The sequence below is a fragment of the Coregonus clupeaformis genome, unplaced genomic scaffold (assembly GCF_020615455.1).
Source record: "Coregonus clupeaformis isolate EN_2021a unplaced genomic scaffold, ASM2061545v1 scaf3728, whole genome shotgun sequence".
NCBI classification, from domain to species: Eukaryota; Metazoa; Chordata; class Actinopteri; order Salmoniformes; family Salmonidae; genus Coregonus; species Coregonus clupeaformis.
Window position 1 is genome coordinate 5,298 of NW_025537182.1, and position 25,933 is coordinate 31,230.

General features: G+C 35.9%; 1 protein-coding gene across 1 annotated transcript; it reads right to left on the minus strand.

Moving 5' to 3' along the window:
- Positions 1-24,050, minus strand: LOC123490357 (protein flightless-1 homolog). Its single transcript, XM_045220395.1, has 3 exons — positions 23,810-24,050; positions 18,858-18,923; positions 1-1,713 (listed from the first exon to the last, which is right to left on the minus strand). The coding sequence occupies exons 1-3, from the start codon at positions 23,936-23,938 to the stop codon at positions 1,579-1,581; spliced, it is 330 nt and encodes a 109-aa protein (XP_045076330.1). The 5' UTR covers positions 23,939-24,050; the 3' UTR covers positions 1-1,578.
- Positions 24,051-25,933: the final 1,883 nt, after the last annotated feature.

Below are 25,933 nucleotides of genomic sequence, written 5' to 3' on the forward strand. Positions count from 1 at the left end.
CACATGACAGGCTGTGACATCTGGCCACCGAAACATAATAACAGAACACGGATTCCTCTCTCCGTCATAGAACACATCTCTCTCTTTCTCTGTGACAGAACGTTTGCCGCGTAGATCCCGACCATTACAACAACAAATAAAAACCCTTTTTCTCATGATCGGACAGAACGTCTCTCTGGTGACGGAAAACACTGACAGCATCTCTCTCTCTCTAAACCCACGGTTACACCTTGCATTAGCACGTGGTTTGTCGTCATCCAATCAAGACGATCTGATGGTCTCTTATCAGCGTCTGCATCGTGACCAGATTCCCTGCCACCTCCCCTTTATGGCACAAGCTGTCTAAAATGGACAGAAAACGGCACAGTTTTATCCTCATCATTACAGACTACTTTAGTTCTCCCAACGCTTTAATAGGTTTTACCGCCTGGTAACCTCGACCCTGGCTACGGCCGGACAAAGAAATATTCAGAGAGTCCGTCTCATCACTAAAGTCACCAGACAAACGATCTGCGTATCTGGACGTGACAAAACACACAGTGGAAACAGGAAGTTCCAGAGTCGGCTGCAAAGCCTCCGTTTACTCACAGGGAAGCCCGATTCTCATCTTTCTTCCACTAAACTGGTCTTTTGACCAATCACCTCTCTTTTTTCAGAGCTGATCTGATTGGCCAAGACCAATTTAGTGAACAAAAAGATCAGAATCGGGCTGCCTGTGTGAACGCAGCCAGAGAGGATCTCCGAACAGGTCTGGGCAGGGTTGATCTTTACGCACGGATGTTTACGTACGTTGTCTTTTATATTATTGTAATCTTGTATTGTAATATCCTTTTAGCATAGTCCTAAACAGTACCAAAGGGGAAAGAAAAGCGACACGCTGGGAATAACGACCGTTAAGTTTCCACCAAATCAGTGATACTTCGCTAACCGAACCTCAACATGATAACCTAAAAGCGAGACGCGTGGTCAGATTATGAGAGCGCGGGACAACCGTGACGTGTACAGGCTTTCGTTGACAACCGTGACGTGTACAGGCTTTCGTTGACAACCGTGACGTGTACAGGCTTTCGTTGACAACCGCTTTCGCTGTCCTGATTCGTTGGACACTTTGAGGACAAGACGCGTCCTCCACTACCTCCGGAGGCGGTCGGGAAGATCCAAATCACAATCAGATCACAAAATGGGGGCTTTTGATTGTCTACAGCTGTTCGACAAACGTGGACAATATCAGGACAACAGATATGTGTTAGAACCAGGTCTAAATGGGGCTTAACAGACGGATGAACAGATCTGTCTCTCTGATCGATACCCAGATGTGTTTTCAGACAGACGAGAGGCTCACCAGGACCCTTATAAAACAATCAATCAATCTCATCAGTAATAATCATGTAATATTCAGCTCATTGAAAAGCAACAGTTCCCCCCACACAGACACGTTGGGGGGGAGAGGAGAGGGGGAACGTGAAGGGTTAACCGTCAGGTAAAGCAAGTGTACTGATAAAAGGTGTCTCTTTCAAGTAGAAGACAACGTGTCCACGGTCTAACAGGACAAAGCTGTGCGTGTGTAGAGTGGCGTCTCTATGCCAGCGGCGTCTTGAAGGCGCCCCAGCCGTGGAAGCATCGTGTGAAGCAGTGTGGTTCGTTTCCCTTCCTGACCAGACGCAGCTTCCTGGGGGTCTCGGACTCCTTGGAACGCATGTGCTGGATGTAGACCTAGAGGGAGAGAGACAGGAATCACCTTCATTATATTTACATGGAACAACAATTTGACCTGCTGAAGTGGTGCTGACAGAATCTAGACAATAGAATGTCATCTATATACAGTAAAGACGGTAAAACAATACACTGACAGAATCTAGACAATAGAATGTCATCTATATACAGTAAAGATGGTAAAACAATACACCGACAGAATCTAGACAATAGAATGTCATCTATATACAGTAAAGACAATAGAATGTCATCTATATACAGTAAAGACAATAGAATGTCATCTATATACAGTAAAGACGGTAAAACAATACACTGACAGAACCTAGACAATAGAATGTCATCTATATACAGTAAAGATGGTAAAACAATACACTGACAGAATCTAGACAATAGAATGTCATCTATATACAGTAAAGATGGTAAAACAATACACCGACAGAATCTAGACAATAGAATGTCATCTATATACAGTAAAGACAATAGAATGTCATCTATATACAGTAAAGACGGTAAAACAATACACTGACAGAATCTAGACAATAGAATGTCATCTATATACAGTAAAGATGGTAAAACAATACACTGACAGAATCTAGACAATAGAATGTCATCTATATACAGTAAAGATGGTAAAACAATTCACCGACAGAATCTAGACAATAGAATGTCATCTATATACAGTAAAGATGCTAAAACAATACACAGACAGAATCTAGACAATAGAATGTCATCTATACACAGTAAAGATGGTAAAACAATACACCGACAGAATCTAGACAATAGAATGTCATCTATATACAGTAAAGACAATAGAATGTCATCTATATACAGTAAAGACAATAGAATGTCATCTATATACAGTAAAGATGGTAAAACAATACACTGACAGAATCTAGACAATAGAATGTCATCTATATACAGTAAAGATGGTAAAACAATTCACCGACAGAATCTAGACAATAGAATGTCATCTATATACAGTAAAGATGCTAAAACAATACACAGACAGAATCTAGACAATAGAATGTCATCTATACACAGTAAAGATGGTAAAACAATACACCGACAGAATCTAGACAATAGAACGTCATCTATATACAGTAAAGATGGTAAAACAATACACTGACAGAATCTAGACAATAGAATGTCATCTATATACAGTAAAGATGGTAAAACAATACACCGACAGAATCTAGACAATAGAATGTCATCTATATACAGTAAAGATGGTAAAACAATACACCGACAGAATCTAGACAATAGAATGTCATCTATATACAGTAAAGACAATAGAATGTCATCTATATACAGTAAAGACAATAGAATGTCATCTATATACAGTAAAGACAATAGAATGTCATCTATATACAGTAAAGACAATAGAATGTCATCTATATACAGTAAAGACGGTAAAACAATACACCGACAGAATCTAGACAATAGAATGTCATCTATATACAGTAAAGACAATAGAATGTCATCTATATACAGTAAAGACAATAGAATGTCATCTATATACAGTAAAGACAATAGAATGTCATCTATATACAGTAAAGATGGTAAAACAATACACCGACAGAATCTAGACAATAGAATGTCATCTATATACAGTAAAGATGGTAAAACAATACACCGACAGAATCTAGACAATAGAATGTCATCTATATACAGTAAAGATGCTAAAACAATACACCGACAGAATCTAGACAATAGAATGTCATCTATATACAGTAAAGATGCTAAAACAATACACTGACAGAATCTAGACAATAGAATGTCATCTATATACAGTAAAGATGGTAAAACAATACACCGACAGAATCTAGACAATAGAATGTCATCTATATACAGTAAAGATGGTAAAACAATACACAGACAGAATCTAGACAATAGAATGTCATCTATATACAGTAAAGATGGTAAAACAATACACCGACAGAATCTAGACAATAGAATGTCATCTATATACAGTAAAGATGGTAAAACAATACACTGACAGAATCTAGACAATAGAATGTCATCTATATACAGTAAAGATGGTAAAACAATACACTGACAGAATCTAGACAATAGAATGTCATCTATATACAGTAAAGATGCTAAAACAATACACTGACAGAATCTAGACAATAGAATGTCATCTATATACAGTAAAGATGGTAAAACAATACACCGACAGAATCTAGACAATACACTGACAGAATCTAGACAATAGAATGTCATCTATATACAGTAAAGACAATAGAATGTCATCTATATACAGTAAAGATGCTAAAACAATACACCGACAGAATCTAGACAATAGAATGTCATCTATATACAGTAAAGATGGTAAAACAATACACCGACAGAATCTAAAAAATAGAATGTCATCTATATACAGTAAAGATGCTAAAACATTACACTGACAGAATCTAGACAATAGAATGTCATCTATATACAGTAAAGACAATAGAATGTCATCTATATACAGTAAAGATGGTAAAACAATACACCGACAGAATCTAGACAATAGAATGTCATCTATATACAGTAAAGATGCTAAAACAATACACCGACAGAATCTAGACAATAGAATGTCATCTATATACAGTAAAGATGGTAAAACAATACACCGACAGAATCTAGACAATAGAATGTCATCTATATACAGTAAAGATGGTAAAACAATACACAGACAGAATCTAGACAATAGAATGTCATCTATATACAGTAAAGATGGTAAAACAATACACTGACAGAATCTAGACAATAGAATGCCATCTATATACAGTAAAGATGGTAAAACAATACACTGACATAATCTAGACAATAGAATGTCATCTATATACAGTAAAGATGCTAAAACAATACACCGACATAATCTAGACAATAGAATGTCATCTATATACAGTAAAGATGCTAAAACAATACACCGACAGAATCTAGACAATAGAATGTCATCTATATACAGTAAAGATGGTAAAACAATACACTGACAGAATCTAGACAATAGAATGTCATCTATATACAGTAAAGACAATAAAATGTCATCTATATACAGTAAAGATGGTAAAACAATACACTGACAGAATCTAGACAATAGAATGTCATCTATATACAGTAAAGATGGTAAAACAATACACCGACAGAATCTAGACAATAGAATGTCATCTATATACAGTAAAGATGGTAAAACAATACACCGACAGAATCTAGACAATAGAATGTCATCTATATACAGTAAAGATGGTAAAACAATACACAGACAGAATCTAGACAATAGAATGTCATCTATATACAGTAAAGATGGTAAAACAATACACAGACAGAATCTAGACAATAGAATGTCATCTATATACAGTAAAGATGCTAAAACAATACACTGACAGAATCTAGACAATAGAATGTCATCTATATACAGTAAAGACAATAGAATGTCATCTATATACAGTAAAGATGGTAAAACAATACACCGACAGAATCTAGACAATAGAATGTCATCTATATACAGTAAAGATGCTAAAACAATACACCGACAGAATCTAGACAATAGCATGTCATCTATATACAGTAAAGACAATAGAATGTCATCTATATACAGTAAAGATGGTAAAACAATACACTGACAGAATCTAGACAATAGAATGTCATCTATATACAGTAAAGATGCTAAAACAATACACCGACAGAATCTAGACAATAGAATGTCATCTATATACAGTAAAGATGCTAAAACAATACACTGACAGAATCTAGACAATAGAATGTCATCTATATACAGTAAATATGCTAAAACAATACACCGACAGAATCTAGACAATAGAATGTCATCTATATACAGTAAAGATGCTAAAACAATACACTGACAGAATCTAGACAATAGAATGTCATCTATATACAGTAAAGACAATAGAATGTCATCTATATACAGTAAAGATGCTAAAACAATACACCGACAGAATCTAGACAATAGAATGTCATCTATATACAGTAAAGATGGTAAAACAATACACCGACAGAATCTAGACAATAGAATGTCATCTATATACAGTAAAGATGGTAAAACAATACACTGACATAATCTAGACAATAGAATGTCATCTATATACAGTAAAGATGCTAAAACAATACACCGACAGAATCTAGACAATAGAATGTCATCTATATACAGTAAAGATGCTAAAACAATACACCGACAGAATCTAGACAATAGAATGTCATCTATATACAGTAAAGATGGTAAAACAATACACTGACAGAATCTAGACAATAGAATGTCATCTATATACAGTAAAGATGGTAAAACAATACACCGACAGAATCTAGACAATAGAATGTAATCTATATACAGTAAAGATGCTAAAACAATACACTGACAGAATCTAGACAATAGAATGTCATCTATATACAGTAAAGACAATAAAATGTCATCTATATACAGTAAAGATGGTAAAACAATACACTGACAGAATCTAGACAATAGAATGTCATCTATATACAGTAAAGATGCTAAAACAATACACCGACAGAATCTAGACAATAGAATGTCATCTATATACAGTAAAGATGCTAAAACAATACAATCGACAGAATCTAGACAATAGAATGTCATCTATATACAGTAAAGATGGTAAAACAATACACCCGACAGAATCTAGACAATAGAATGTCATCTATATACAGTAAAGATGCTAAAACAATACACCGACAGAATCTAGACAATAGAATGTCATCTATATACAGTAAAGATGCTAAAACAATACACCGACAGAATCTAGACAATAGAATGGCATCTATATACAGTAAAGATGCTAAAACAATACACCGACAGAATCTAGACAATAGAATGTCATCTATATACAGTAAAGATGGTAAAACAATACACTGACAGAATCTACACAATAGAATGTCATCTATATACAGTAAAGACAATAGAATGTCATCTATATACAGTAAAGATGGTAAAACAATACACCGACAGAATCTAGACAATAGAATGTCATCTATATACAGTAAAGATGGTAAAACAATACACTGACAGAATCTAGACAATAGAATGTCATCTATATACAGTAAAGATGCTAAAAACAATACACTCGACAGAATCTAGACAATAGAATGTCATCTATATACAGTAAAGAGTGCTAAAACAATACACCCGACAGAATCTAGACAATAGAATGGCATCTATATACAGTAAAGATGCTAAAACAATACATCGACAGAATCTAGACAATAGAATGTCATCTATATACAGTAAAGATGCTAAAACAATACACTGACAGAATCTAGACAATAGAACGTCATCTATATACAGTAAAGATGCTAAAACAATACACTGACAGAATCTAGACAATAGAATGTCATCTATATACAGTAAAGATGCTAAAACAATACACCGACAGAATCTAGACAATAGAATGTCATCTATATACAGTAAAGACGGTAAAACAATACACTGACAGAATCTAGACAATAGAACTTCATCTATATACAGTAAAGATGCTAAAACAATACACCGACAGAATCTAGACAATAGAATGTCATCTATATACAGTAAAGATGCTAAAACAATACACAGACAGAATCTAGACAATAGAATGTCATCTATACACAGTAAAGATGGTAAAACAATACACCGACAGAATCTAGACAATAGAACGTCATCTATATACAGTAAAGATGCTAAAACAATACACCGACAGAATCTAGACAATAGAATGTCATCTATATACAGTAAAGATGGTAAAACAATACACCGACAGAATCTAGACAATAGAATGTCATCTATATACAGTAAAGATGCTAAAACAATACACCGACAGAATCTAGACAATAGAATGTCATCTATATACAGTAAAGATGCTAAAACAATACACAGACAGAATCTAGACAATAGAATGTCATCTATATACAGTAAAGACAATAGAATGTCATCTATATACAGTAAAGACAATAGAATGTCATCTATATACAGTAAAGACAATAGAATGTCATCTATATACAGTAAAGACAATAGAATGTCATCTATATACAGTAAAGACAATAGAATGTCATCTATATACAGTAAAGATGGTAAAACAATACACTGACAGAATCTAGACAATAGAATGTCATCTATATACAGTAAAGACAATAGAATGTCATCTATATACAGTAAAGACAATAGAATGTCATCTATATACAGTAAAGACAATAGAATGTCATCTATATACAGTAAAGACAATAGAATGTCATCTATATACAGTAAAGACAATAGAATGTCATCTATATACAGTAAAGATGGTAAAACAATACACAGACAGAATCTAGACAATAGAATGTCATCTATACACAGTAAAGATGCTAAAACAATACACCGACAGAATCTAGACAATAGAATGTCATCTATATACAGTAAAGATGGTAAAACAATACACCGACAGAATCTAGACAATAGAATGTCATCTATATACAGTAAAGATGCTAAAACAATACACCGACAGAATCTAGACAATAGAATGTCATCTATATACAGTAAAGATGCTAAAACAATACACAGACAGAATCTAGACAATAGAATGTCATCTATACACAGTAAAGATGGTAAAACAATACACCGACAGAATCTAGACAATAGAATGTCATCTATATACAGTAAAGACAATAGAATGTCATCTATATACAGTAAAGACAATAGAATGTCATCTATATACAGTAAAGACAATAGAATGTCATCTATATACAGTAAAGACAATAGAATGTCATCTATATACAGTAAAGACAATAGAATGTCATCTATATACAGTAAAGACGGTAAAACAATACACCGACAGAATCTAGACAATAGAATGTCATCTATATACAGTAAAGACAATAGAATGTCATCTATATACAGTAAAGACAATAGAATGTCATCTATATACAGTAAAGACAATAGAATGTCATCTATATACAGTAAAGATGGTAAAACAATACACTGACAGAATCTAGACAATAGAATGTCATCTATATACAGTAAAGATGGTAAAACAATACACTGACAGAATCTAGACAATAGAATGTCATCTATATACAGTAAAGACGCTAAAACAATACACCGACAGAATCTAGACAATAGAATGTCATCTATATACAGTAAAGATGGTAAAACAATACAATCGACAAGAATCTAGACAATAGAATGTCATCTATATACAGTAAAGATGCTAAAACAATACACCGACAGAATCTAGACAATAGAATGGCATCTATATACAGTAAAGATGCTAAAACAATACACCGACAGAATCTAGACAATATAATGTCATCTATATACAGTAAAGATGCTAAAACAATACACTGACAGAATCTAGACAATAGAACGTCATCTATATACAGTAAAGATGCTAAAACAATACACTGACAGAATCTAGACAATAGTATGTCATCTATATACAGTAAAGATGCTAAAACAATACACCGACAGAATCTAGACAATAGAATGTCATCTATATACAGTAAAGACGGTAAAACAATACACTGACAGAATCTAGACAATAGAATGTCATCTATATACAGTAAAGATGCTAAAACAATACACCGACAGAATCTAGACAATAGAATGGCATCTATATACAGTAAAGATGCTAAAACAATACACCGACAGAATCTAGACAATATAATGTCATCTATATACAGTAAAAGATGCTAAAACAATACACTGACAGAATCTAGACAATAGAACGTCATCTATATACAGTAAAGATGCTAAAACAATACACTGACAGAATCTAGACAATAGTATGTCATCTATATACAGTAAAGATGCTAAAACAATACACCGACAGAATCTAGACAATAGAATGTCATCTATATACAGTAAAGACGGTAAAACAATACACTGACAGAATCTAGACAATAGAACTTCATCTATATACAGTAAAGATGCTAAAACAATACACCGACAGAATCTAGACAATAGAATGGCATCTATATACAGTAAAGATGCTAAAACAATACACCGACAGAATCTAGACAATATAATGTCATCTATATACAGTAAAGATGCTAAAACAATACACCGACAGAATCTAGACAATAGAATGTCATCTATATACAGTAAAGATGCTAAAACAATACACAGACAGAATCTAGACAATAGAATGTCATCTATATACAGTAAAGACAATAGAATGTCATCTATATACAGTAAAGACAATAGAATGTCATCTATATACAGTAAAGACAATAGAATGTCATCTATATACAGTAAAGACAATAGAATGTCATCTATATACAGTAAAGATGGTAAAACAATACACTGACAGAATCTAGACAATAGAATGTCATCTATATACAGTAAAGACAATAGAATGTCATCTATATACAGTAAAGACAATAGAATGTCATCTATATACAGTAAAGACAATAGAATGTCATCTATATACAGTAAAGACAATAGAATGTCATCTATATACAGTAAAGACAATAGAATGTCATCTATATACAGTAAAGATGGTAAAACAATACACAGACAGAATCTAGACAATAGAATGTCATCTATACACAGTAAAGATGCTAAAACAATACACCGACAGAATCTAGACAATAGAATGTCATCTATATACAGTAAAGATGGTAAAACAATACACCGACAGAATCTAGACAATAGAATGTCATCTATATACAGTAAAGATGCTAAAACAATACACCGACAGAATCTAGACAATAGAATGTCATCTATATACAGTAAAGATGCTAAAACAATACACAGACAGAATCTAGACAATAGAATGTCATCTATACACAGTAAAGATGGTAAAACAATACACCGACAGAATCTAGACAATAGAATGTCATCTATATACAGTAAAGACAATAGAATGTCATCTATATACAGTAAAGACAATAGAATGTCATCTATATACAGTAAAGACAATAGAATGTCATCTATATACAGTAAAGACAATAGAATGTCATCTATATACAGTAAAGACAATAGAATGTCATCTATATACAGTAAAGACAATAGAATGTCATCTATATACAGTAAAGACGGTAAACAATACACCGACAGAATCTAGACAATAGAATGTCATCTATATACAGTAAAGACAATAGAATGTCATCTATATACAGTAAAGACAATAGAATGTCATCTATATACAGTAAAGACAATAGAATGTCATCTATATACAGTAAAGATGGTAAAACAATACACCGACAGAATCTAGACAATAGAATGTCATCTATATACAGTAAAGATGGTAAAACAATACACTGACAGAATCTAGACAATAGAATGTCATCTATATACAGTAAAGACGCTAAAACAATACACCGACAGAATCTAGACAATAGAATGTCATCTATATACAGTAAAGATGGTAAAACAATACACCGACAGAATCTAGACAATAGAATGTCATCTATATACAGTAAAGATGCTAAAACAATACACCGACAGAATCTAGACAATAGAATGGCATCTATATACAGTAAAGATGCTAAAACAATACACCGACAGAATCTAGACAATATAATGTCATCTATATACAGTAAAGATGCTAAAACAATACACTGACAGAATCTAGACAATAGAACGTCATCTATATACAGTAAAGATGCTAAAACAATACACTGACAGAATCTAGACAATAGTATGTCATCTATATACAGTAAAGATGCTAAAACAATACACCGACAGAATCTAGACAATATAATGTCATCTATATACAGTAAAGACGGTAAAACAATACACTGACAGAATCTAGACAATAGAACTTCATCTATATACAGTAAAGATGCTAAAACAATACACCGACAGAATCTAGACAATAGAATGTCATCTATATACAGTAAAGATGCTAAAACAATACACAGACAGAATCTAGACAATAGAATGTCATCTATACACAGTAAAGATGGTAAAACAATACACCGACAGAATCTAGACAATAGAACGTCATCTATATACAGTAAAGATGCTAAAACAATACACCGACAGAATCTAGACAATAGAATGTCATCTATATACAGTAAAGATGCTAAAACAATACACCGACAGAATCTAGACAATAGAATGTCATCTATATACAGTAAAGATGCTAAAACAATACACAGACAGAATCTAGACAATAGAATGTCATCTATACACAGTAAAGATGGTAAAACAATACACCGAAAGAATCTAGACAATAGAATGTCATCTATATACAGTAAAGACAATAGAATGTCATCTATATACAGTAAAGACAATAGAATGTCATCTATATACAGTAAAGACAATAGAATGTCATCTATATACAGTAAAGACAATAGAATGTCATCTATATACAGTAAAGACAATAGAATGTCATCTATATACAGTAAAGACAATAGAATGTCATCTATATACAGTAAAGACTGTAAAACAATACACCGACAGAATCTAGACAATAGAATGTCATCTATATACAGTAAAGACAATAGAATGTCATCTATATACAGTAAAGACAATAGAATGTCATCTATATACAGTAAAGACAATAGAATGTCATCTATATACAGTAAAGACAATAGAATGTCATCTATATACAGTAAAGATGGTAAAACAATACAATCGACAGAATCTAGACAATAGAATGTCATCTATATACAGTAAAGATGCTAAAACAATACACTGACAGAATCTAGACAATAGAATGTCATCTATATACAGTAAAGACGCTAAAACAATACACCGACAGAATCTAGACAATAGAATGTCATCTATATACAGTAAAGATGGTAAAACAATACACCGACAGAATCTAGACAATAGAATGTCATCTATATACAGTAAAGATGCTAAAACAATACACCGACAGAATCTAGACAATAGAATATCATCTATATACAGTAAAGATGGTAAAACAATACACCGACAGAATCTAGACAATAGAATGTCATCTATATACAGTAAAGATGGTAAAACAATACACCGACAGAATCTAGACAATAGAATGGCATCTATATACAGTAAAGATGCTAAAACAATACACCGACAGAATCTAGACAATAGAATGTCATCTATATACAGTAAAGACAATAGAATGTCATCTATATACAGTAAAGATGGTAAAACAATACACAGACAGAATCTAGACAATAGAATGTCATCTATATACAGTAAAGATGGTAAAACAATACACAGACAGAATCTAGACAATAGAATGTCATCTATATACAGTAAAGACAATAGAATGTCATCTATATACAGTAAAGACGCTAAAACAATACACCGACAGAATCTAGACAATAGAATGTCATCTACATACAGTAAAGATGGTAAAACAATACACCGACAGAATCTAGACAATAGAATGTCATCTATATACAGTAAAGATGGTAAAACAATACACAGACAGAATCTAGACAATAGAATGTCATCTATATACAGTAAAGACAATAGAATGTCATCTATATACAGTAAAGACGCTAAAACAATACACAGACAGAATCTAGACAATAGAATGTCGTCTATATACAGTAAAGATGGTAAAACAATACACCGACAGAATCTAGACAATAGAATGTCATCTATATACAGTAAAGATGCTAAAACAATACACCGACAGAATCTAGACAATAGAATGTCATCTATATACAGTAAAGATGGTAAAACAATACACCGACAGAATCTAGACAATAGAATGTCATCTATATACAGTAAAGATGCTAAAACAATACACCGACAGAATCTAGACAATAGAATGTCATCTATATACAGTAAAGACAATAGAATGTCATCTATATACAGTAAAGATGGTAAAACAATACACTGACAGAATCTAGACAATAGAATGTCATCTATATACAGTAAAGATGCTAAAACAATACACTGACAGAATCTAGACAATAGAATGTCATCTATATACAGTAAAGACGGTAAAACAATACACCGACAGAATCTAGACAATAGAATGTCATCTATATACAGTAAAGACAATAGAATGTCATCTATATACAGTAAAGACGGTAAAACAATACACCCGACAGAATCTATACAATAGAATGTCATCTATATACAGTAAAGACAATAGAATGTCATCTATATACAGTAAAGATGGTAAAACAATACACCGACAGAATCTAGACAATAGAATGTCATCTATATACAGTAAAGATGGTAAAACAATACACCGACAGAATCTAGACAATAGAATGTCATCTATATACAGTAAAGATGCTAAAACAATACACCGACAGAATCTAGACAATAGAATGGCATCTATATACAGTAAAGATGCTAAAACAATACACCGACAGAATCTAGACAATAGAATGTCATCTATATACAGTAAAGATGCTAAAACAATACGCCGACAGAATCTAGACAATAGAATGTCATCTATATACAGTAAAGACAATAGAATGTCATCTATATACAGTAAAGATGGTAAAACAATACACTGACAGAATCTAGACAATGAGAATGTCATCTATATACAGTAAAGACAATAGAATGTCATCTATATACAGTAAAGATGGTAAAACAATACACCGACAGAATCTAGACAATAGAATGTCATCTACATACAGTAAAGATGGTAAAACAATACACCGACAGAATCTAGACAATAGAATGTCATCTATATACAGTAAAGACAATAGAATGTCATCTATATACAGTAAAGATGGTAAAACAATACACCGACAGAATCTAGACAATAGAATGTCATCTATATACAGTAAAGACAATAGAATGTCATCTATATACAGTAAAGACGGTAAAACAATACACAGACAGAATCTAGACAATAGAATGTAATCTATATACAGTAAAGATGCTAAAACAATACACCGACAGAATCTAGACAATAGAATGTCATCTATATACAGTAAAGATGCTAAAACAATACACCGACAGAATCTAGACAATAGAATGTCATCTATATACAGTAAAGATGCTAAAACAATACACCGACAGAATCTAGACAATAGAATGTCATCTATATACAGTAAAGATGCTAAAACAATACACCGACAGAATCTAGACAATAGAATGTCATCTATATACAGTAAAGACAATAGAATGTCATCTATATACAGTAAAGATGGTAAAACAATACAAACGACAGAATCTAGACAATAGAATGTCATCTACATACAGTAAAGATGGTAAAACAATACAACCGACAGAATCTAGACAATAGAATGTCATCTATATACAGTAAAGATGCTAAAACAATACACCGACAGAATCTAGACAATAGAATGTCATCTATATACAGTAAAGATGCTAAAACAATACACCGACATAATCTAGACAATAGAATGTCATCTACATACAGTAAAGATGCTAAAACAATACACCGACAGAATCTAGACAATAGAATGTCATCTATATACAGTAAAGATGCTAAAACAATACACCGACAGAATCTAGACAATAGAATGTCATCTATATACAGTAAAGATGCTAAAACAATACACCGACAGAATCTAGACAATAGAATGGGATCTATATACAGTAAAGATGCTAAAACAATACACCGACAGAATCTAGACAATAGAATGTCATCTATATACAGTAAAGATGGTAAAACAATACACTGACAGAATCTAGACAATAGAATGTCATCTATATACAGTAAAGACAATAGAATGTCATCTATATACAGTAAAGATGGTAAAACAATACACCGACAGAATCTAGACAATAGAATGTCATCTACATACAGTAAAGATGGTAAAACAATACAACCGACAGAATCTAGACAATAGAATGTCATCTATATACAGTAAAGACAATAGAATGTCATCTATATACAGTAAAGATGGTAAAACAATACACCGACAGAATCTAGACAATAGAATGTCATCTATATACAGTAAAGACAATAGAATGTCATCTATATACAGTAAAGATGGTAAAACAATACACCGACAGAATCTAGACAATAGAATGTCATCTATATACAGTAAAGATGGTAAAACAATACACTGACAGAATCTAGACAATAGAATGTCATCTATATACAGTAAAGATGGTAAAACAATACACTGACAGAATCTAGACAATAGAATGTCATCTACATACAGTAAAGATGGTAAAACAATACACCGACAGAATCTAGACAATAGAATGTCATCTATATACAGTAAAGATGCTAAAACAATACACCGACAGAATCTAGACAATAGAATGTCATCTATATACAGTAAAGACAATAGAATGTCATCTATATACAGTAAAGATGGTAAAACAATACACCGACAGAATCTAGACAATAGAATGTCATCTACATACAGTAAAGATGGTAAAAACAATACACGACAGAATCTAGACAATAGAATGTCATCTATATACAGTAAAGATGCTAAAACAATACACCGACAGAATCTAGACAATAGAATGTCATCTATATACAGTAAAGATGCTAAAACAATACACCGACATAATCTAGACAATAGAATGTCATCTACATACAGTAAAGATGCTAAAACAATACACCGACAGAATCTAGACAATAGAATGTCATCTATATACAGTAAAGATGCTAAAACAATACAACCGACAGAATCTAGACAATAGAATGTCATCTATATACAGTAAAGATGCTAAAACAATACACCGACAGAATCTAGACAATAGAATGGGATCTATATACAGTAAAAGATGCTAAAACAATACACCGACAGAATCTAGACAATAGAATGTCATCTATATACAGTAAAGATGGTAAAACAATACACTGACAGAATCTAGACAATAGAATGTCATCTATATACAGTAAAGACAATAGAATGTCATCTATATACAGTAAAGATGGTAAAACAATACACCGACAGAATCTAGACAATAGAATGTCATCTACATACAGTAAAGATGGTAAAACAATACACCGACAGAATCTAGACAATAGAATGTCATCTATATACAGTAAAGACAATAGAATGTCATCTATATACAGTAAAGATGGTAAAACAATACACCGACAGAATCTAGACAATAGAATGTCATCTATATACAGTAAAGACAATAGAATGTCATCTATATACAGTAAAGATGGTAAAACAATACACCGACAGAATCTAGACAATAGAATGTCATCTATATACAGTAAAGATGGTAAAACAATACACTGACAGAATCTAGACAATAGAATGTCATCTATATACAGTAAAGATGGTAAAACAATACACTGACAGAATCTAGACAATAGAATGTCATCTACATACAGTAAAGATGGTAAAACAATACACCGACAGAATCTAGACAATAGAATGTCATCTATATACAGTAAAGATGCTAAAACAATACACCGACAGAATCTAGACAATAGAATGTCATCTATATACAGTAAAGACAATAGAATGTCATCTATACACAGTAAAGATGCTAAAAACAGATGAAGTATATGATGAAGAGAAGGCCGGGGTTCAATCCGATGCTCCAGTTAAAGGTCATTTCAGATTGAGCCGACATATGCAGCATTTACTGTGAATGTGGTTTTGAACAGGAACATTGCCTTTAAATGGTACATACAGTGAGGAGGGGAAAAAGTATTTGATCCCCTGCTGATTTTGTACGTTTGCCCACTGACAAAGACATGATCAGTCTATAATTTTAATGGTAGGTTTATTTGAACAGTGAGAGACAAAATAACAACAAAAAAATCCAGAAAAACGCATGTCAAAAATGTTATAAATTGATTTGCATTTTAATGAGGGGAAATAAGTATTTGACCCCTCTCAATCAGAAAGATTTCTGGCTCCCAGGTGTATTTTATACAGGTAACGAGCTGAGATTAGAGCACACTCTTAAAGGAGTGCTCCTAATCTCAGCTTGTTACCTGTATAAAAGACACCTGTCCACAGAAGCAATCAATCAATCAGATTACAAACTCTCCACCATGGCCAAGACCAAAGAGCTCTCCAAGGATGTCAGGGACAAGATTGTAGACCTACACAAGGCTGGAATGGGCTACAAGACCATCGCCAAGCAGCTTGGTCAGAAGGTGACAACAGTTGGTGCGATTATTCGCAAATGGAAGAAACACAAAATAACTGTCAATCTCCCTCGGCCTGGGGCTCCACGCAAGATCTCACCTCGTGGAGTTGCAATGATCATGAGAAAGGTGAGGAATCAGCCCAGAACTACATGGGAGGATCTTGTCAATGATCTCAAGGCAGCTGGGACCATAGTCACCAAGAAAACAATTGGTAACACACTACGCCGTGAAGGACTGAAATCCTGCAGCGCCTGCAAGGTCCCCCTGCTCAAGATAGCACATATACAGAGCCGTCTGAAGTTTGCCAATGAACATCTGAATGATTCAGAGGAGAATTGGGTGAAAGTGTTGTGGTCAGATGAGACCAAAATCGAGCTCTTTGGCATCAACTCAACTCGCCGTGTTTGGAGGAGGAGGAATGCTGCCTATGACCCCAAGAACACCATCCCCACCGTCAAACATGGCGGTGGAAACATTATGCTTTGGGGGTGTTTTTCTGCTAAGGGGACAGGACAACTTCACCACATCAAAGGGACGATGGACGGGGGCCATGTACCGTCAAATCTTGGGTGAGAACCTCCTTCCCTCAGCCAGGGCATTGAAAATGGGTCGTGGATGGGTACTCCAGCATGACAATGACCCAAAACACACGGCCAAGGCAACAAAGGAGTGGCTCAAGAAGAAGCACATTAAGGTCCTGGAGTGGCCTAGCCAGTCTCCAGACCTTAATCCCATAGAAAATCTGTGGAGGGAGCTGAAGGTTCGAGTTGCCAAAGCGTCAGCCTCGAAACCTTAATGACTTGGAGAAGATCTGCAAAGAGAGTGGGACAAAATCCCTCCTGAGAAGTGTGCAAACCTGGTGGCCAACTACAAGAAACATCTGACCTCTGTGATTGGCAACAAGGGTTTTGCCACCAAGTACAAAGTCATGTTTTGCAGAGGGGTCAAATACTTATTTCCCTCACTAAAATGCAAATCAATTTATAACATTTTTTGACATGCGTTTTTCTGGATTTCTTTGTTGTTATTCTGTCTCTCACTGTTCAAATAAACCTACCATTAAAATTATAGACTGATCATTTCTTTGTCAGTGGGCAAACGTACAAAATCAGCAGGGGATCAAATACTTTTTCCCCCTCACTGTAGCTGACAAAGGGCGATCGGATTCAATTCCAGCCTAAAAGTCATTACAGTAGTGAGGCGAGACGGTTACAGACATCTTACCTGGCAGGCTTTGAGGCTGAGTTTAATTTCTACCTGGCTGGTCTGAGTTCCCACCCACATGTACACCTGGCAGAGAGGAACAGAGATCACACTATGAGACAGATAGAGAGAGGGACAGAGAACACACTATGAGACAGATAGAGAGAGGGACAGAGAACACACTATGAGACAGATAGAGAGAGGGACAGAGAACACACTATGAGACAGATAGAGAGAGAGACAGAACACACTATGAGACAGATAGAGAGAGGGACAGAACACAATATGAGACAGATAGAGAGAGGGACAGAACACACTATGAGAGAGACAGAGAGAGAGACAGAGAACACACTATGAGACAGATAGAGAGAGAGACAGAGAACACACTATGAGACAGATAGAGAGAGGGACAGAGAACACACTATGAGACAGATAGAGAGAGAGACAGAACACACTATGAGACAGACAGAGAGAGAGACAGAGAACACACTATGAGACAGATAGAGAGAGAGACAGAACACACTATGAGACAGATAGAGAGAGAGACAGAGAACACACTATGAGACAGATAGAGAGAGAGACAGAGAACACACATGAGACAGATAGAGAGAGAGACAGAACACACTATGAGACAGACAGAGAGAGAGACAGAGAACACACTATGAGACAGATAGAGAGAGGGACAGAGAACACACTATGAGACAGATAGAGAGAGAGACAGAGAACACACTATGAGACAGATAGAGAGAGGGACAGAGAACACACTATGAGACAGATAGAGAGAGGGACAGAGAACACACTATGAGACAGATAGAGAGAGAGACAGAGAACACACTATGAGACAGATAGAGAGAGGGACAGAACACACTATGAGACAGATAGAGAGAGAGACAGAGAACACACTATGAGACAGATAGAGAGAGAGACAGAGAACACACTATGAGACAGATAGAGAGAGGAACAGAGATCACACTATGAGACAGATAGAGAGAGGGACAGAGAACACACTATGAGACAGATAGCGAGAGAGACAGAGAACACACTATGAGACAGATAGAGAGAGAGACAGAGAACACACTATGAGACAGATAGAGAGAGGACAGAGAAACACACTATGAGACAGATAGAGAGAGAGACAGAGAACACACTATGAGACAGATAGAGAGAGGGACAGAGATCACACTATGAGACAGATAGAGAGAGGGACAGAGAACACACTAATAGAGACAGATAGAGAGAGGGACAGAGATCACACTATGAGACAGATAGAGAGAGGGACAGAGAACACACTAATAGAGACAGATAGAGAGAGAGACAGAACACACTATGAGACAGATAGAGAGAGAGACAGAACACACTATGAGACAGATAGAGAGAGGGACAGAACACACTATGAGACAGATAGAGAGAGAGACAGAGAACACACTATGAGACAGATAGAGAGAGGGACAGAACACACTATGAGACAGATAGAGAGAGGGACAGAGAACACACTATGAGACAGATAGAGAGAGAGACAGAGAACACACTATGAGACAGATAGAGAGAGAGAGACAGAACACACTATGAGACAGATAGAGAGAGAGACAGAAACACACTATGAGACAGATAGAGAGAGGGACAGAACACACTATGAGACAGATAGAGAGAGAGACAGAGAACACACTATGAGACAGATAGAGAGAGAGACAGAACACACTATGAGACAGATAGAGAGAGGGACAAAACACACTATGAGACAGATAGAGAGAGAGACAGAACACACTATGAGACAGATAGAGAGAGAGACAGAGAACACACTATGAGACAGATAGAGAGAGAGACAGAGAACACACTATGAGACAGATAGAGAGAGAGACAGAGAACACACTATGAGACAGATAGAGAGAGAGACAGAGAACACACTATGAGACAGATAGAGAGAAAGACAGAACACACTATGAGACAGATAGAGAGAGGGACAGAGAACACACTATGAGACAGATAGAGAGAGAGACAGAGAACACACTATGAGACAGATAGAGAGAGAGACAGAACACACTATGAGACAGATAGAGAGAGAGACAGAACACACTATGAGACAGATAGAGAGAGGGACAGAACACACTATGAGACAGATAGAGAGAGAGACAGAGAACACACTATGAGACAGATAGAGAGAGAGACAGAACACACTGAGACAGATAGAGAGAGAGACAGAACACACTATGAGACAGATAGAGAGAGGGACAGAACACACTATGAGACAGATAGAGAGAGAGACAGAACACACTATGAGACAGATAGAGAGAGGGACAGAACACACTATGAGACAGATAGAGAGAGAGACAGAACACACTATGAGACAGATAGAGAGAGAGACAGAGAACACACTATGAGACAGATAGAGAGAGAGACAGAGAACACACTATGAGACAGATAGAGAGAGAGACAGAGAACACACTATGAGACAGATAGAGAGAGAGACAGAACACACTATGAGACAGATAGAGAGAGAGACAGAAACACACTAGACATACAGGTGTATGTGTACAGGTATATAGACAGACAGGTGTAGTGTCCAGGTATATATAGACAGACAGGTGTAGTGTCCAGGTATATATAGACAGACAGGTGTAGTGTACAGGTATATATATATATAGACAGACAGGTGTAGTGTACAGGTATATATAGACAGACAGGTGTAGTGTACAGGTATATATAGACAGACAGGTGTAGTGTACAGGTATATATAGACAGACAGGTGTAGTGTACAGGTATATATAGACAGACAGGTGTAGTGTACAGGTATATATAGACAGACAGGTGTAGTGTACAGGTATATATAGACAGACAGGTGTAGTGTACAGGTATATATAGACAGACAGAGTGTAGTGTACAGGCATATATAGACAGACAGGTGTAGTGTACAGGTATATATAGACAGACAGTGTAGTGTACAGGTATATATAGACAGACAGGGTGTAGTGTACAGGTATATATAGACAGACAGGTGTAGTGTACAGGTATATATAGACAGACAGGTGTAGTGTACAGGTATATATAGACAGACAGGTGTAGTGTACAGGTATATATAGACAGACAGGTGTAGTGTACAGGTATATATAGACAGACAGGTGTAGTGTACAGGTATATATAGACAGACAGGTGTAGTGTACAGGTATATATAGACAGACAGGTGTAGTGTACAGGTATATATAGACAGACAGGTGTAGTGTACAGGTATATATAGACAGACAGGTGTAGTGTACAGGTATATATAGACAGACAGGTGTAGTGTACAGGTATATATAGACAGACAGGATGTAGTGTACAGGTATATATAGACAGACAGGTGTAGTGTACAGGTATATATAGACAGACAGGTGTAGTGTACAGGTATATATAGACAGACAGGTGTAGTGTACAGGTATATATAGACAGACAGGTGTAGTGTACAGGTATATATAGACAGACAGGTGTAGTGTACAGGTATATATAGACAGACAGGTGTAGTGTACAGGTATATATAGACAGACAGGTGTAGTGTACAGGTATATATAGACAGACAGGTGTAGTGTACAGGTATATATAGACAGACAGAGTGTAGTGTACAGACGGTATATATAGACAGACAGGTGTAGTGTACAGGTATATATAGACAGACAGGTGTAGTGTACAGGATATATAGACAGACAGGTGTAGCGTACAGGTATATATAGACAGACAGGTGTAGTGTACAGGTATATATAGACAGACAGGTGTAGTGTACAGGTATATATAGACAGACAGGTGTAGTGTACAGGTATATATAGACAGACAGGTGTAGTGTACAGGTATATATAGACAGACAGGTGTAGTGTACAGGTATATATAGACAGGTGTAGTGTACAGGTATATAGACAGACAGGTGTAGTGTATAGGTATATATAGACAGACAGGTGTAGTGTACAGGTATATATAGACAGACAGGTGTAGCGTACAGGTATATATAGACAGACAGGTGTAGCGTACAGGTATATATAGACAGACAGGTGTAGTGTACAGGTATATATAGACAGACAGGTGTAGTGTACAGGTATATATAGACAGACAGGTGTAGTGTACAGGTATATATAGACAGACAGGTGTAGTGTACAGGTATATATAGACAGACAGGTGTAGTGTACAGGTTATATAGACATGTAGTGTACAGGTATATAGACAGACAGGTGTAGTGTACTAGGTATATATAGACAGACAGGTGTAGTGTACAGGTATATATAGACAGACAGGTGTAGCGTACAGGTATATATAGACAGACAGGTGTAGTGTACCAGGTATATATAGACAGACAGGTGTAGTGTACAGGTATATATAGACGAGACAGGTGTAGTGTACAGGTATATATAGACCAGACAGGTGTAGTGTACAGGTTATATAGACAGACAGGTGTAGTGTACAGGTATATATAGACCAGGTGTAGTGTACAGGTATATAGACAGACAGGTGTAGTGTATAGGTATATATAGACAGACAGGTGTAGTGTACAGGTATATATAGACAGACAGAGTGTAGCGTACAGGTATATATAGACAGACAGTGTAGTGTACAGGTATATATAGACAGGTGTAGTGTACAGGTATATATAGACAGGTGTAGTGTACAGGTATATATAGACAGACAGGTGTAGTGTACAGGTATATATAGACAGACAGACAGGTGTAGTGTACAGGTATATATAGACAGACAGGTGTAGTGTACAGGTATATATAGACAGGTGTAGTGTACAGGTATATATAGACAGGTGTAGTGTACAGGTATATATAGACAGACAGGTGTAGTGTACAGGTATATATAGACAGACAGGTGTAGTGTACAGGTATATATAGACAGACAGGTGTAGTGTACAGGTATATATATATAGACAGACAGGTGTAGTGTCCAGGTATATATAGATAGACAGACAGGTGTAGTGTCCAGGTATATATAGACAGGTCGTCTGATAGCCCTACCTCTTTGCCGTTGTCCAGTAGCATGATGTCATCATCAGCCAGGTCATCTTGACAGAAGTCAGAACATTTCTCAGACACGGCGAAGTAGCCCTTCTCATTGGAGCAGCGGAACAGTCTGGCGTACTTCATATAGTCAGCATCCTCGTCATACGCCTTCTGACAGCCTATCCCCACCCAGAAGAAGTTCTCTGGCTCCTCCCCCTCGTTGATCACCTAGGAGACAGGAGCTCCGGTCAATGCAGGTTCTTACCAGAGGTTCCATGTTTACCAGTCAAACTGCCATGGTCAGAGGTTCCATGTTTACCAGTCAAACTGCCATGGTCAGAGGTTCCATGTTTACCAGTCAAACTGCCATGGTCAGAGGTTCCATGTTTACCAGTCAGAGGTTCCATGTTTACCAGTCAAACTGCCATGGTCAGAGGTTCCATGTTTACCAGTCAAACTGCCATGGTCAGAGGTTCCGTGTTTACCAGTCAAACTGCCATGGTCAGAGTTCCATGTTTACCAGTCAAACTGCCATGGTCAGAGGTTCCATGTTTACCAGTCAAACTGCCATGGTCAGAGGTTCCATGTTTACCAGTCAAACTGCCATGGTCAGAGGTTCCACGTTTACCAGTCAAACTGCCATGGTCAGAGGTTCCACGTTTACCAGTCAAACTGCCATGGTCAGAGGTTCCGTGTTTACCAGTCAAACTGCCATGGTCAGAGGTTTCGCGTTTACCAGTCAAACTGCCATGGTCAAAGGTTCCGTTTACCAGTCAAACTGCCATGGTCAGAGGTTCCATGTTTACCAGTCAGAGGTTCCATGTTTACCAGTCAAACTGCCATGGTCAGAGGTTCCGTGTTTACCAGTCAAACTGCCATGGTCAGAGGTTCCATGCTCCTTCTACTCATTCTATTTCTATGGTTCTTACATTTCCCAGATCCAGATGATTCCCATTGAGAATCACATACGCCAGATCCAGATGATTCCCATTGAGAATCACATACACCAGATCCAGATGATTCCCATTGAGAATCACATACGCCAGATCCAGATTATTCCCATTGAGAATCACATACGCCAGATCTAGATGATTCCCATTGAGAATCACATACGCCAGATCCAGATGATTCCCATTGAGAATCACATACGCCAGATCCAGATGATTCCCATTGAGAATAACATACGCCAGACCCAGATGATTCCCATTGAGAATCACATACGCCAGATCCAGATGATTCCCATTGAGAATCACATACGCCAGACAGAAATGACCAGGCTCTGATGTAAAGAAGTCCACTATACAGAGAAGAGGATGTTTGCTGTAGGTGTAACAGACAGACAGCTATAACAGACAGACAGACAGACAGCTATAACAGACAGACAGACAGACAGCTATAACAGACAGACAGACTGACAGGGATAACAGACAGACAGGGTATAACAGTAGGTAGGGCTATAGTTATAGGGCTATAGTTATAGGGGCTATAGTTATAGGTAGGGCTATAGTTATAGGTAGGGCTATAGGTAGGGCTATAGTTATAGGGCTAGTTATAGGGCTATAGTTATAGGTAGGCTATAGTTATAGGAGCTATAGTTATAGGCAGGGCTATAGTTATAGGGCTATAGTTATAGGGCTATAGTTTATAGGTAGGGCTATAGTTATAGGTAGGGCTATAGTTATAGGGCTATAGTTATAGGGCTATAGTTATAGGTAGGGCTATAGTTATAGGTAGGGCTATAGTTATAGGTAGGGCTATAGTTATAGGTAGGGCTATAGTTATAGGGCTATAGTTATAGGTAGGGCTATAGTTATAGGTAGGGCTATAGTTATAGGTAGGGCTATAGTTATAGGTAGGGCTATAGTTATAGGTAGGGCTATAGTTATAGGTAGGGCTATAGTTATAGGTAGGGCTATAGTTATAGGGCTATAGTTATAGATAGGGCTATAGTTATAGGTAGGGTATAGTTATAGGTAGGGCTATAGTTATAGGGCATAGCTTATAGGCTATAATTATAGGTAGGGCTGATGAGTTATAGGGCTATAGTTATAGGTAGGGCTATAGCTATAGGTAGGGCTATAGTTATAGGTAGGGCTATAGTTATAGGAGCTATAGTTATAGGTGAATATAGTTAAAAGT

Bases quoted from the DNA above. Each gene is read 5' to 3' on its own strand.
- LOC123490357 (XM_045220395.1), bottom strand. From the start codon at position 23,938: ATGAAGTACGCCAGACTGTTCCGCTGCTCCAATGAGAAGGGCTACTTC. The intron at 18,924-23,809 runs GTAGGGCTATCA...CCTCTCTGCCAG, and splicing joins TACTGGACAACGGCAAAGAG to GTGTACATGTGGGTGGGAAC. The intron at 1,714-18,857 runs GTAAGATGTCTG...CTCTCCCTCTAG, and splicing joins TCAGCCTCAAAGCCTGCCAG to GTCTACATCCAGCACATGCG.